General features: G+C 36.7%; 2 protein-coding genes across 5 annotated transcripts in view; one reads left to right on the top strand and one right to left on the bottom strand.

The window, feature by feature from the left end:
- The window catches only part of PlexA (plexin A), a 138817-nt gene that overhangs the window by 63072 nt on the left and 62381 nt on the right, over positions 1-13364 (bottom strand). The window lies entirely within an intron of this gene.
- Positions 8801-12719, top strand: LOC149653909 (uncharacterized). Its single transcript, XM_089846866.1, has 3 exons — positions 8801-10410; positions 10501-12152; positions 12209-12719. The coding sequence occupies exons 1-3, from the start codon at positions 10328-10330 to the stop codon at positions 12526-12528; spliced, it is 2055 nt and encodes a 684-aa protein (XP_089702992.1). The 5' UTR covers positions 8801-10327; the 3' UTR covers positions 12529-12719.

Here is a 13364-nt window from a genome sequence, read left to right as displayed (position 1 = left end):
TTTACGTGATTTTCACGTCGCGAAATTCAGTTTTTGTAAATGCAAATTTTTATTTATTTATATTATATTATATAATAGAATTTTATTTTTTTGGCCCAAATTCCCAGAACAGCCGTTACGAAATGAAATGAACTGAACTAGGAACTAATGGAAATCGGTATTATAGAGGGGATGGGATGTTGTTGGCCTTTGCCCACCCAAAGTGCCCCAAGCTGCTCCCTTTAGTCTCCATGATGATGGTCCCCTATGGTATGGAACCTCACCGTGGGCCTACCCACGAGTATGGAGTACTAAGTAGAACGGTACCCCCTATCTCGTCCCATCTAACCCCTCCCGTATGTACAGCTTCAAATCCCCGTTTCCCAAAGGACTGTTACACGGTCTTAACCATGTATTCACGAATCAATTCCAGCATTTCTCCATGAATATTAACATCATCAATTGCTAATGGATGAACCATTAATCAAAATTTTGAGATAGGGGGTCTGGAGTTTGAGCACATATAGATTGAGTATTGTTTATCACCCAAAGACCGCAGACAGGAGGACTTTGACGGGGGTCACATGACTATCCTAATTTAATTACTTAAATTAAATTTCTTTATAAAAATTTATAACAACCTCCATTTCAACTTTTTCCTTTGTACTTTTAAGTCGCTACATGTTTGATGAATTTGGCTTCTAAAACCAATAAATTTCCCCGCGATAATCGAATATTCTTGGGAGAATTAGGAGTAATTCACGTTCTTCCGAGTACTCTATTTTAGGGGTAGTACTTACTTTGAGGGATGGAGGCCATTGGGGAATAAAATAATGTTTATGAGGCGAAAAAGATATGGAAGTGGGCCCAGAGACCGACCCAGGCCGCTGCCGCCGCCGGAAGTCGCTAAAAAACACAAAAAGCCTAAACATATCATCGTCGCAAAAATTTCGCACAGTTCCCATTGGGAGAAATGTATCTTTCTCTCTCTACACTCCACGTGTTTCAATTTTACTCACGCCCCTTCCCTACCCCCTTTATGACCTTCAACCTTTATCCCACAGGATGTCACCATAGCTACCAAAGAAAGAAACTATTTCAATATTTCAACTTCAAGAAGAATTCATACAAGATAATTTATATTTCTCATATCTATGGGGGGACGAGTTAAAAATGTTTTATATATTAAACAGCGCGTGCTAATTTAATTTCCCGAAAATAATTCTAACCCTAGCGCGAAAAGTCACGTGACATGGCAAATAGCTACGTTAAGCTGTTTAGAAATAGAGATAATTTCCAAGCGGGTCGGGCCTCTTTATAATTGCCAATATAATAATAATAATAAGGCATTTCCCATATTATTCTAGTTTCTACTAATTAACCCCTAACCAATTAAAAAGGAGAGAGAGTTTAAGCACCAATTAGTCCCCGAAACATTTCTCCATTTCCACCTAAAAAAACAAAGCGTTGGCTTAACCTCTCTAATTAGGAAATTTCAAGTTGCGCGTGAGAAAAAATTCACGAGGAAATAACGGAATGTTGCACGCGCGCGCTCATTTTATTTTATTTCTTTTATCTTTAGCGCGCGACAATTTATCTTAAAAGCAAGGCGTCAAATCAATTTAAGCTAAAAAGATAATGAACTCCCCCCCCCGTTATATTTCTATTATCAATTAAAGATGACGCCGTAATTGATAAAATGGTTAATACCACGTAAAAAAGCGTTGGTAATATTCTTACTATAGTGTAACGTGTGACGTCACAGTCTAAATTAACATAATATATTCATTTCATTCTAGAATTGTTAATGAAACGAGGGTCGGTTGTCACCTGTTTAATTAAGGTCGTCTTTATTCTGACAACTAGATTGAGTTTCTCCCCCCCCCCATTCTCACACCCCCGGGGTTAAGAGAAGGGGGGTTGGGTCATTTTAGGACCAAGAAAGCAGTCAGTTGACAGTTGAGTTAGGCCTTTGCCAGCAGTCCTATTAAATGGGAACGCACACACGTGTGACGTTGAAAGAAGGGTGAATTTTCTAAAAATAGAGGCCGAGTGTGTGACAACGGCCCTTTCTTTGTCAGAATTAACCTACTTGAATCACAGAAACAAAAGGTATCCAAGCCACAATGTACATACAAATTGACCCCGAAAATAAATCTACTACAACGGTTCGTGTCAGAAGGACATAATACAGAGTTGACTTTAAAGAGATAATTATGTTATAATTAATTGCACATATTTATTACACGTAACAAGGTGTAACGTCGCTCCGACACTCTTCAAAACCCCGATTGCAATTTAATTAAAACTCTAATAAATAATAATTTTAATCAGAACTAAAAATCAATGGTTTCTTTAGGATACTTCTTATTATTAACTTCTAAGAAAGATAGGTTAACATATTATTGTTTTAGAAAATAGAACTGGCTATTTGAATCAATTTTGACCCCGTTTTTCTAGACTAAGTTACGTTGTGGCCATATTGGGATTGCATGGTGTTCTATCCCGCTAATGGTATTGTTCTTGTTATTTACGAGTTTTTAATGGAGATCGCTTTATTTCTCTACTTGATCTAGATTTTCAACAGAGAATATGATCACTTATTAACGATGACATATCACTACAGTTTTAGACGTTAACAACTGCAATCTTAAAATGGGGTTAAGATTCAAGTTAAAATAACGTTAAATTGCGATCATTCCAAGGGTGAAGAAACTTCTGATAATTTTAACAATCTCGATTTAAAAATAAAAGAAAAAAATTGAAACAAAACAAAACTTGAGTCAAAATAAAGATGAAACACGAGGAAAATTTTGTCTTAGAGGTAAAAGTGTTTCAAACCTTTCTGCAGCTAAAAATACACTTTTATAATAATAGACAGGTTAAGCGAAAATACTAAGTTACTTAAATTTAAGGGACCATTCGTATATTTTACGCTTAACCTGTCTAGAACCAAAATAAGCAAAAAATATACTTTATACTTGACCCGCAGAGCGGAACCACATTTTAATATAAACATTGAACGATTTTCTCAAAATAAATAAAAAAAAATTATTCAAAATTCATCTTCTAAAATATTGAACCAAACATTATTTAAAATAATAATTTGAATATAAACAAAACAAAACATAGGTCAAGGGGGTCAATAATCCCAATGCCTAAATAAATAAATATATCATTATTATTATTGCAATCTTGCAGGCTTAGAAAGGGGGCGTGAGTGGTTTTCAATTTAATGTTTTCCTGAATGATATAATTTCCATTGAAATGGTGGTACACTATTTCTAGCGAAAGTAATAAAATAATTTTCGCTTAGTCATCGCTAACCGGAAGTTCAGGAAGAAAGCGTGGGCGATGATGATAAGCCAATAAACGAAGGGAACGAACACTCCGGGTATAGCGACTTCCGGTGGGTTACTGAGGCGCCACCGGGTTAAAAGCTATAGTGCCAATTACGGAAGTGACAACATATAATCCCCCAGCTCCCGGATTAAAATCACCTTTTGCTAATAATTAAGACTAAAAATGATTTCACCTATAATGTCTTGCCTATACCCCTCGTCTTAAGGCCTTTTTGACTCATTTAGATGAGTTTAACTTGAGTTGAGTATACTATTTGGGTTGTGTGGTTGGACAAGTTGAATCACCAAATTAACAATTGACCACTGACCAATTTTTGCTGACTGAAATTTTTGAACCATCTAGTTGAGTCTGAAAAGGCCTTAAGTTATTTTATTTCCAAGCTAGCTGACCAATAAAAACAGCTCTTGATAAAAATAGTTATCAGTGGACACGTGACATTAACTACCTATGGATGAGGGAGGGGAAGAAGGGGGGGTCACTTAAAGGTCAGTGACATATTCGTAAGGTAATTAGGGCTGGAGCATATTGTTTGTAATATAAGACTGCATTGCATGTTCAATGGAATCCATAGAAATGCATATATATTAAATCTGATCTGATGATATCGGTGTATAAGATCTACACGTTGTAACTAACCCTTTACCAGATTGTAACTTAATCGTCCGAAGGGGGAAAGGGGGAGGGGCTGGGTTATTGACTCATAGATTCTAGAATATGTAGGCGAAACTTAGGATTACATCAAATTTTCGTGTTTTTTTGCTCGGATCAGCTGATTTTAAGAGAGGGAGGGAGAAAGGCGAGGTACTTTTGCCATCTCGAAATGATCCAAATTTTGTCGAATCGTCACTTAACCCCCCCCCCCTCCATACCCCTCCTCCTGGCGAATTTCATTTTTTACCAGTTCCTTCTTGGTCTATATACTCCTGGTTCAACTTTCATTCTATAGTAGACTTATGTCTTTTGCACATTACGTCTTAATGCGCCACCATTCTCGCCGCATTCTTCAAATTCAGCGTGAACACACTAGCATAGCATTTTCTAAATTTACAAGTTTTGCGCGACTTTCAAAAAATTCTGCAATGGGACCCGAAATTTTTACCAACTCTTTCCAAATGATATACTTGGGTCACGATATACTTCTAGCTATTACTTCAGGGAAGGTTTTAAGGTGAAATAATTGGGTGCTATTACTCCAGGGAAGGTTTTAAGATAAATTAATCGGGAGCCATTACTCCAGGGAAGGTTTTAAGATGAAATAATTGGGTACCATTACTGTAGGGAAGATTTTACTATGAAATACTCGGGTGCAATTACTCTAGGGAAGGTTTTACTAGGAGCTAAATTTAAGCCAATTAATAGCAAACAAAGTTGAAAATAATTTTTTTTTGGTGTAAAAATGTCGATTGTATCATGCAGTTGCGTGTTGGGGAGAGAGAGATAGAGCTGGGAAAAACACATTGCAGCAGACGCGGTTGTGTATTTGTTGGGCGTTGACTGGCTTGTGGCCGCCACTGCGTATACCTCGATCCGTTTCCCAGAGCACCTTGCGCCAGGAACTTGGAAGGTCGTATGTAGAGAAAAGAACCCCCCAGACTGGTTTACTCGAATCTCGTTTAATATTACGCCGCGTCCTGTCTTGCAGGCGAAGGAAGTTCTTCCAGATCTGAAGAAATTTCGAATACAATCTTGAGGGGAGCCGAGACTGGATGGAATGCGCCTGATGCGAGCAAGCGAGTCAACGCCCAAAAGGCCAAAATAGTTAAAAAGTTGCGCTGGAAAAGGACCATGCACAGACCCGATCGCGCCACGCCATGCGCTTCCTACGCCAAATTAAAAGCGTGCTGCGTACATTCATGGATAACTTTTACCCCAACGCCCCCGGTACCTAGGCTTACAACTCGCAACCTTGAAAGGGATATAAAATACCACCATAGTAATTACCAACCAGATTTATTATTGTTGATGTTAATAGAGTGGTACTGTGAGGGGGAGGAGCTAAGGGGATATGACGTCGATATTGGTAGTATGGCCTATAAGCTGACGACTTCCAATATGGCCGCCAAAACAGAGGTAAGAGATAAGAGGGTGTGACGTCACGAGAAAGTTTGTAATAGCAGACTAATGGGGATATTTATTAAGGGGATATTATTGTTAATAAAATAAGTTAGCTCTAATTGGTGAAATTATGTAAATTCAACGTAATTGTCTGTTTTTTTTTGGGGTCCGTAAACATAGATTTCAGACAAGGAGGATTCATACCATTTACACAAGGAGGCCAAACTGCAAACTCCTTGGTACAGTCAAAATCCAGGTTTCCTTATGTATTCAATTCACACCTAAGTAATTGAAATTTCTGTACTCTACATTGTATCTCTCATAGCAACACGTTAACTTATCCCAGCCTTTAACTGTACAGCTTCTAATTCAATAGACAAAAAGTGGTACAATATTTTTAGGCGTGCAGCCGGTAAGACACGACCGCGTGCACCTCCTCCTCGAGCATGGCCAGATTCAACCGTTACCTTTATAAATTAGAACTATTATTTCAAGGCCACCTTAACCTAATAGTTCATCTCGAGGGTGGACGAGTTAGGAATAATGGGTGTTGTTAAGTTGCCAGGTTAATTTGACGCCAATAGGTGAATTATTTTCGTGATATCTTGTTTGGGGGATCGGGACCATGTCGTGACTTTCATTTCCATGAGAAATTATACGCCGGGGCCAAAGCGAATCTAACACGCTGGCCATAGATATCAAAAATATAATTATTTTTATGATTGCAGGACTTCAACTTAGGGGGAAATGCATTCATTTACTTCCCACACCCTTCCCTGCAGGCTTAGTGACCTTGATATACCATAACAGAAAGCAAACTGCCCCCCTTACGCACCTATCTTTAAATTCAGCGAGTTCAACTTGAAAATAACAATTTTGTCAAAATATATACTCATATATATTTATTTCTTATATCTATGCATCTGGTTTTTGTTTTAATGAAAGATGGTGTTATCTCAGAATCACCGTAACTTTGCAGCATCTTCAAAAGTAATTATAATATTTATTCACGCTGTAATAAAACTTGGTCGTTATCATAAAGAACTCATATATTTCCCAACGTTACTTGACAGCGTTATTAAAGGCGGGGAATACTTTGAAGGGCATAACCCCGGCGTAACCTTACTCCCTTTATAACGTCCGGGTTGAGAGGGGGGGGGGTACGGTTGGGGTCACGTGAAATATTTCACGTGCAGTTGTTTAATTCCTTTTTTTTTAATTTTATTTATTTTCATAAATTCTTTCTCACAGTTCTTAAAAGAGATTTTTCAAAGAACAAAAGCTTTCATTTAAAAATTTAAAATCGTCTTATAATAACAATGAACACCGGTGTTATATTCCCTTTAAAATTATAAAAATAAATAAATTGAACAACAATGAACACCGGTGTTATATTCCCTTTAAAAATATAAATATAAATACATTATTTATTTTATTTTAACAATTCTGCGGTCTAATTATTTTACAAAATATTTGGGTCGGTCAAAGGAGGGGTCAAACGGGGTCATTGGATGGTTGGTTTCGGTTTTGCAGGCGGTAATGGCACCCCTATTGTCACACATACACGCTCACACTTCCCCGTATATTCAAGGTCATATATCATTGGCATTGTCATATGGTAATCAAGTTTCGCTTGGTTAATTATAATTAGACAATCTGAGTTGTCAGTGCGACTAAAGTTAGAGAAGGGATTATTAGGACATCTAAATCGTAATTAGTCATTGTACGAATTGTCACGACCAAAGATAGATTATAAAATGGAGGTTTCGGCGTTTTGTCGCCAATATGTCGACCTTGAGATATGGATACCAACTCCCCCCTGGTTATGAATTTATTCAATATTCACCATGAATATCGAATTAAAACGTTGCCTTGTATACAAAATATTTTAATTTTAAATTATTATGGAATTAATTGGCTGTTAATTTCGTATTAGCAATTTGTAACGTTAAACTTAGTTCAATATTCATTAGAGAAATGATTAAATTCAATAATTCATTAACAGTACTATATAATATTATCGCGATTCAATATTCATTAGAGGAATAATTAAATTCAATGATTTACTAACTTATAACTTTGTTAGAATGTAACTACGCAAAATTAATTCCAATATTCATAAGTTGAATGAATAAATTCAAGGATTTATTATAGGATGTAAAGACACTGTTTGGTAGGACTTTATTACCATGATATTATTTTTAAACAGAGAGAGAGTGAATTACAAGCAGCAGTGAGTGTCTTTGAAGCAATTTATTATTAAACGTATCTATTTATATTCCTTCTGGGTAGTTTTTCACGAGCCAAGCTAACCAACCTTTCCGTGGTGGTACCTCCAAAAAATCCTCTCAAGGTCATACACGGTAATTTTGAGGGACACAAATATTTCCCGCACCTATATACCTTCGTTCGTTCTTTCTTACTTAAGAATTAATTAATATTAATTACGAAACGACCCCGTCTCTTCTTTTAATTTAATGCCATTTTTTCGCCCCTTGAATTATCCCCAACTTCATAGAAATTCATATTTTTAAACCACATGGCCCCCCAAAAAAGAAAACCTTATGGTAAGACAAATACCATACCGACTTAAACCTGTTCTTTAAATTTAATGTCAATTAAACCACCGTTATTTTAATTAAAATCTAACGAATTAAACTGGAAAGTGAACATAAAAATTTATATTTTACTTAATTTGGTGAAAAGAACTTTAATATTAAAATATATTCTTAAAAGGCGCGCCTAAATACGGTTGGTTATACATCAGCTTTAATTTTGTAAAAATAACACGGATTTTATTATATATATATATATATATATAGGTATGGATGGGCCCTTGTATAATTTGATAAAGCGTAGGAAGATAGTCGGGGGGGGGGCATGCTTGAGTACATCTCCTATAGAAGGGAGGGAGGGGGAGGGATGAGGAGGATACAACCCACGTGTTTAAATCGCCACTTTCCCACGCGCTCTCGAGAAAAAAATAAAAAGTTAAACTTTGTTTCGTCTCGCGCAGGCAAAAAAAAAAAAAAAACGCGCCAAAAGGATGTTAGCTCGCGCCAAACAATCAAATCATACTGCACGTGCACAATCGTCGCCTGTCAAAAAAACAGAAAATTTCCCGCCTAAACTAATTCAACACGTCACATTTCACGCGCTGTAAAATTTAATTTTTATTTATTATTTGAAAAAGGCGCGAAAAAGAAAGAAAGGCACGTGTTTCAAAAATAAAAAAATAAATAAATTCTATTATAGATTTTAATTCTAATAAGTTTAATGAATAAATTATTTTCCAGATAATTTGATAAAGGCCAAGTTTCCGATACGCTAGCTTTTTAAAATTTTCTCGTTAAAATGTATAATTTCGGGATGGGGCTAGGGGTAGCGGGGTGGGGGGGGGAACAGTTTCCGTATAAAAGATCCCATTAAAATATATAAGTAGTCTCATACCACTTCTGGTAGTAATATCATTATAGTAGAAAGGAAACAGGAAGAACTAACTCTAACTCAGTTGGCAAACTCTTCCAATATCGGAAACCAAACCGGGGATCCCGGCCTTTTGCATTCTAAAGCGCGCCTTTTTAATCTGGTTTTTTTAGCGTAGCCAGCGATTAATTCTAGACACAGAATAATAATATCCTCAGATTTTAACTTTTCAGTTTAATATAGATTTTTTTTTTCAATTACTAACGTATAAAAATGTCCAAGAATTGTTCCACCCCTTTGTTTCTACGTTCTCTTATATTATATTACGTAATTTATAAACTTACAACGACATGACCTGAACAATTATTTTTCATTGCAAAATAATAAATTGTTAAAAATAAAAAAATCAATTTAAACACACCCAAAAAAATAATATATATCAAAATTAGTAGCCCTGGGCCAAATTAAGGTGAAGTAATTTCACGTTATTATTTATTAAAATCGCGACACCAATTTTTAAGCTTACCTAAATATATAATTAATTCTAATGGGTTACCGTTGATCATTCGATTATTTAAATTGACTATTGAATTAATATAGAAAACAAATTACATCGCGTAAAGTGATCAATAACATTATTGCGTTAATATAATGGCGTCCAATCAGAGGTTTTCATTTAACGCCTAACATTTTTTACGTAATATTTTTCAAACCCAATTAATTTATTTTTAAAGGGAATATGAACCTTATATAGAAATAAATGATATTTTTAATTGAACTTTCTTTAAATTTTTTTCTTTAAATAGTTGATTAACCGTTTATCTTAAGTATTTATCGATTTAGTCTAGACTCTAGAGATGGAATGTTTATTTTTTATCTTTACCTTGAAAGAGATAAAAATGCCAAATGAACGAAAAAAAAATCTTTAGCTTATATAAAGTAGTTTGACATCAATTTAATTCCAAGTCACTGTCCATAAAAGGTGAAACCTCGAATCCCTTTCAATAGCAAACAAAAAATATTTAAAAATAAAAGTTGGAATTCCTCTTAAGGTAAATTCTAATATTGACACTGGAAATCTTAAAACGGAACAGACATCGCATTTATTTTATCGAATTTTTACACCATTTTAGCATAAAAACACGTTAAAATTTAACGAACATTTTTATCAATTAGAATTAGGCCTAAATCTGCATACACATTTTTTTTTAAACCTTAAGAAATCGAGGGGTTAATCACTCTAAAAATAATACCAACGCGGAGTGACCAGCCCCTCGAGGAAATAAGGTTTCTTAAATAAAAAAAAAAATTAAAAAACTACTTTAATTTTTGGCCGAATTTATCAAAAATAGAAAAATGTTTTTTTTATCATCCATTCATATATTTACTTATTTATTATTATTAAATGTTAAAAAATTATTTCCCTGACGGTCGATATTTTAAAATTAAAATTAATCTTGGGTACGACTCTCGTTAGTTAGGTTAAAGCGATAGGTAGGGGACAATGGGTACTAATTATAATGTTAATTTAATTATGGCAGACCCAAACCAAGAAGAAAATGAAGGAAGACCCAGATCCAGACCCAGGTAAAGTTCTAATTGTAATTTTAATTTGAATCGCGTTAAGGTCAAATTAAGTTAACGTAAATTTCGTTTTAAATTCCACTTCGCCTTAAGGTTAACCACTTCACTGTTGCGGCACTTCAATGAACCCTGGAATCAAGATCGATTTCCGCAAATATACGAAGATCCGGAAGACTCAGAGGAGAGCGAAGGTCAATCGACAACGGACGATGACCGGCCCAGTCAAATATCGCTCCCTAGGAGTTGGTCCCAATTTGTTATATCGGATTTCCAAGAGGTTCTAAATAAGATCAGGAACGACAGAGTCCAAAGATGGCTGAACAAAGTGGTACCGGTAACGGACCCTATCGAACCCGTTATCCCCGGTTCTACCCAGGATTTGGCACCCCCGACTGGCGCCACTGGAAGCTGGTTCCGAGGAGACTTACGTTGTTCAATGAGGCTTAGTAACCAAGAGATGTTTGGGCCTGGGGGACCACCGCCTACGATGGTTCCGAGTTCATCGCGATCCGGAGGAACTACCCATGGTTCGGGAGCTCCAGATTTGAATATAGGAAGAACAGTTCAAGGTCGAGGAGCTCGAGATATTGCGAGAGAAGCGCGAGGATCTCGACATTTCAATACTGGAATACGTTCTTTACGTCAAATAGCTCAAGGTTTGCGAATTGGAGCTAGTAGAGCCGCTCGAGAAACGGAAGTTCGAGATTTCGATCTAGGCAGTATTAGAGATTTTGGGAGAACTAGAGATTTTGGGAGAGCTCGAGATTTTGGAAGAGCTAGAAGTTCTGGTAGAATTCGAGATTTTGGAAGAGCTAGAGGTTCTGGTAGAATTCGATATTTTGGAGGAGCTAGAGGTCTTGGAAGAATTCGATATTTTGGATTTGGAAGAGCTAGAGTTTTTGGAATAATTGCTCAACATCAAAGAGCTCGGAGTTTGGATATTCGAGCTAGAGCCTCTCGAGGTATTGGAAGAGCTGCGCGAGAAGCAGGATCTCAAGATTCCGATATAGGAAGTACGGTTCAAGGTCGAGGAGTTCGAGATTTTCGAAGAGAAGCGCGAGTAGCGGGATCTCGACATTTCAATCCTGGAATAATTGCTCAACGTCAAAGAGCTCGAGGTTTGGAAATTCGAGCTAGAACCGCTCGAGAAACAGGAGCTCAAGATTTCGGAGGGGCTGAGCGAGAACCAGGATCTCGAGATTTCGAAATAGGAAGTACGGTTCAAGGTCGAGGAGCTCGAGGTTTGGAAATCCGAGCTACAACCTCTCGAGAAACAGGAGCTCGATGTTTCGGAAGAGCAGAGCGAGTAGCGGGATCTCGACATTTCAATAATGGAATAATTGCTCAACGTCAAAGAGCTCGAGGTTTGGAAATTCGAGCCAAAACCGCTCGAGAAACAGGAGCTCCAGATTTGGGAACGGAAGGAGGAACTGCTCAAGTCGGGGGAACCGGTGTTTCGACTAGAAGCAGGACTGTTCGAGGTGGTGTTCCAGGAACCGAAGAAGCTCTAGAATCTCAACAACCAAGTGCTGAAAGTTCAGGAGCAGGTGTCCCGACTACAAGCGGGGCTATTAGAGGTGGTGTTCCAGGAACCGAAGCTCTGGAACCTCAACAACCAAGTATTCAAAGTTCAGGAACTGGTGTTTGGACCAGAAGCTCGATTGGAGACATACTGCCGCAAGTTCCGGCTCGAAATTGGGCTGAAGGTTGGGCAATAAGACCTCAAACTTCGGGTGCCGGTTCAAGTAATTCTATTTTTAATGTCTAAGTAATTATGGGTTAATTAAAATTAAGTTTTTAGCTTCAGATGCGGCTCAAGGCGGCCGTAGCGAGGAAGCGGGTGCTGGAGTTCCCGTTCAAAACCTTCCGGGTTCGGCCGAAGGTGGTCCAGTTCGCGCTCAAACCGATCCAACTCCGGGTTCAGACGAAGGTGGTTCAGTTCAAGTTAGCGCTCGAACCGTTACAAATCCAGCGGCGCGAGGTTTGGCCCGATATGCTACAAGGGGGAGAACCGCGATGGACGCCGCTCTAGCCTCGACCTCACGAGTGGGTCAAGGTTACGAAGAACTCGAGGCTGCGGGTCAAAGGTCGTCGAGCCATGATCGAGAGCAAAATGAATAATTTTAACTAAATAGAAACGTATTTTAACTTTTAAATCAAATAATAATATTATTATAATAATATTTTTAAAATCGCCCAAGAAATAGAAGTATATTTCAAAGTAAAAAAATATTTTAATTCAAATAATATTTTTTAAAATCGGCAAAGAATAGATAACAGTAAATTTCAAAGTATATATTTTGAATAAATATTTAAATTTAAAAAGGATATTATTAAGTTCACTTTACTTATCCTTAAATATTTTAGTTGCTAATTCATAAGTTCTACTGTTCCTTTAAAAAGGACCACGATGGGTTTTTTTTATCTTTTAATATTAAAGGTGGTATGTCGTCATCCATGGTGGTAAAGGAAAGAATGTTCTCCGCCTACTTGAGATCAACTTCTCTCTTATTTTTTGCTTGTAATGGTCACGAAAAAGTGACACCCACTTCATTTCATTTTCTATACGCGATTAGCATTTTGCTAGTTTAATATCTCAGAGAGAGAGAGAGAGAGACAGGGTAAAATTTCGCTTTGAGGTCTAGGTCTACAAGTACAACATATTTTAGGATTAAATGGGTTTTAATATACCGGTATTCATTGTCACTATAGTCAGTGAAATCGTGAGTGGTTTTAAACTAAATAAAAAGTAAAGAAAAACTGCCTTGAATTTGTTATTATTTTAAATAATGAAAATTTATTGGTACAAAATATTATTTAGTTCATTCTATGAAATAAATTTTAAGAGAAAAATTAGGACTATTTAAGATAAAACGTTACCTGACCTTGCCCGGGTTTTCCCTAATTAACTTCCAAAGTCATTAATGAATTTTCCTGACCAATTTCAATGTGGTCAC

Source organism: Phalangium opilio, unplaced genomic scaffold (assembly GCF_054372755.1).
Source record: "Phalangium opilio isolate 3A_F unplaced genomic scaffold, DU_Popi_V2 ptg000081l_1, whole genome shotgun sequence".
NCBI lineage: Eukaryota > Metazoa > Arthropoda > Arachnida > Opiliones > Phalangiidae > Phalangium > Phalangium opilio.
This window is presented reverse-complemented; position numbering and strand designations above follow the sequence as displayed.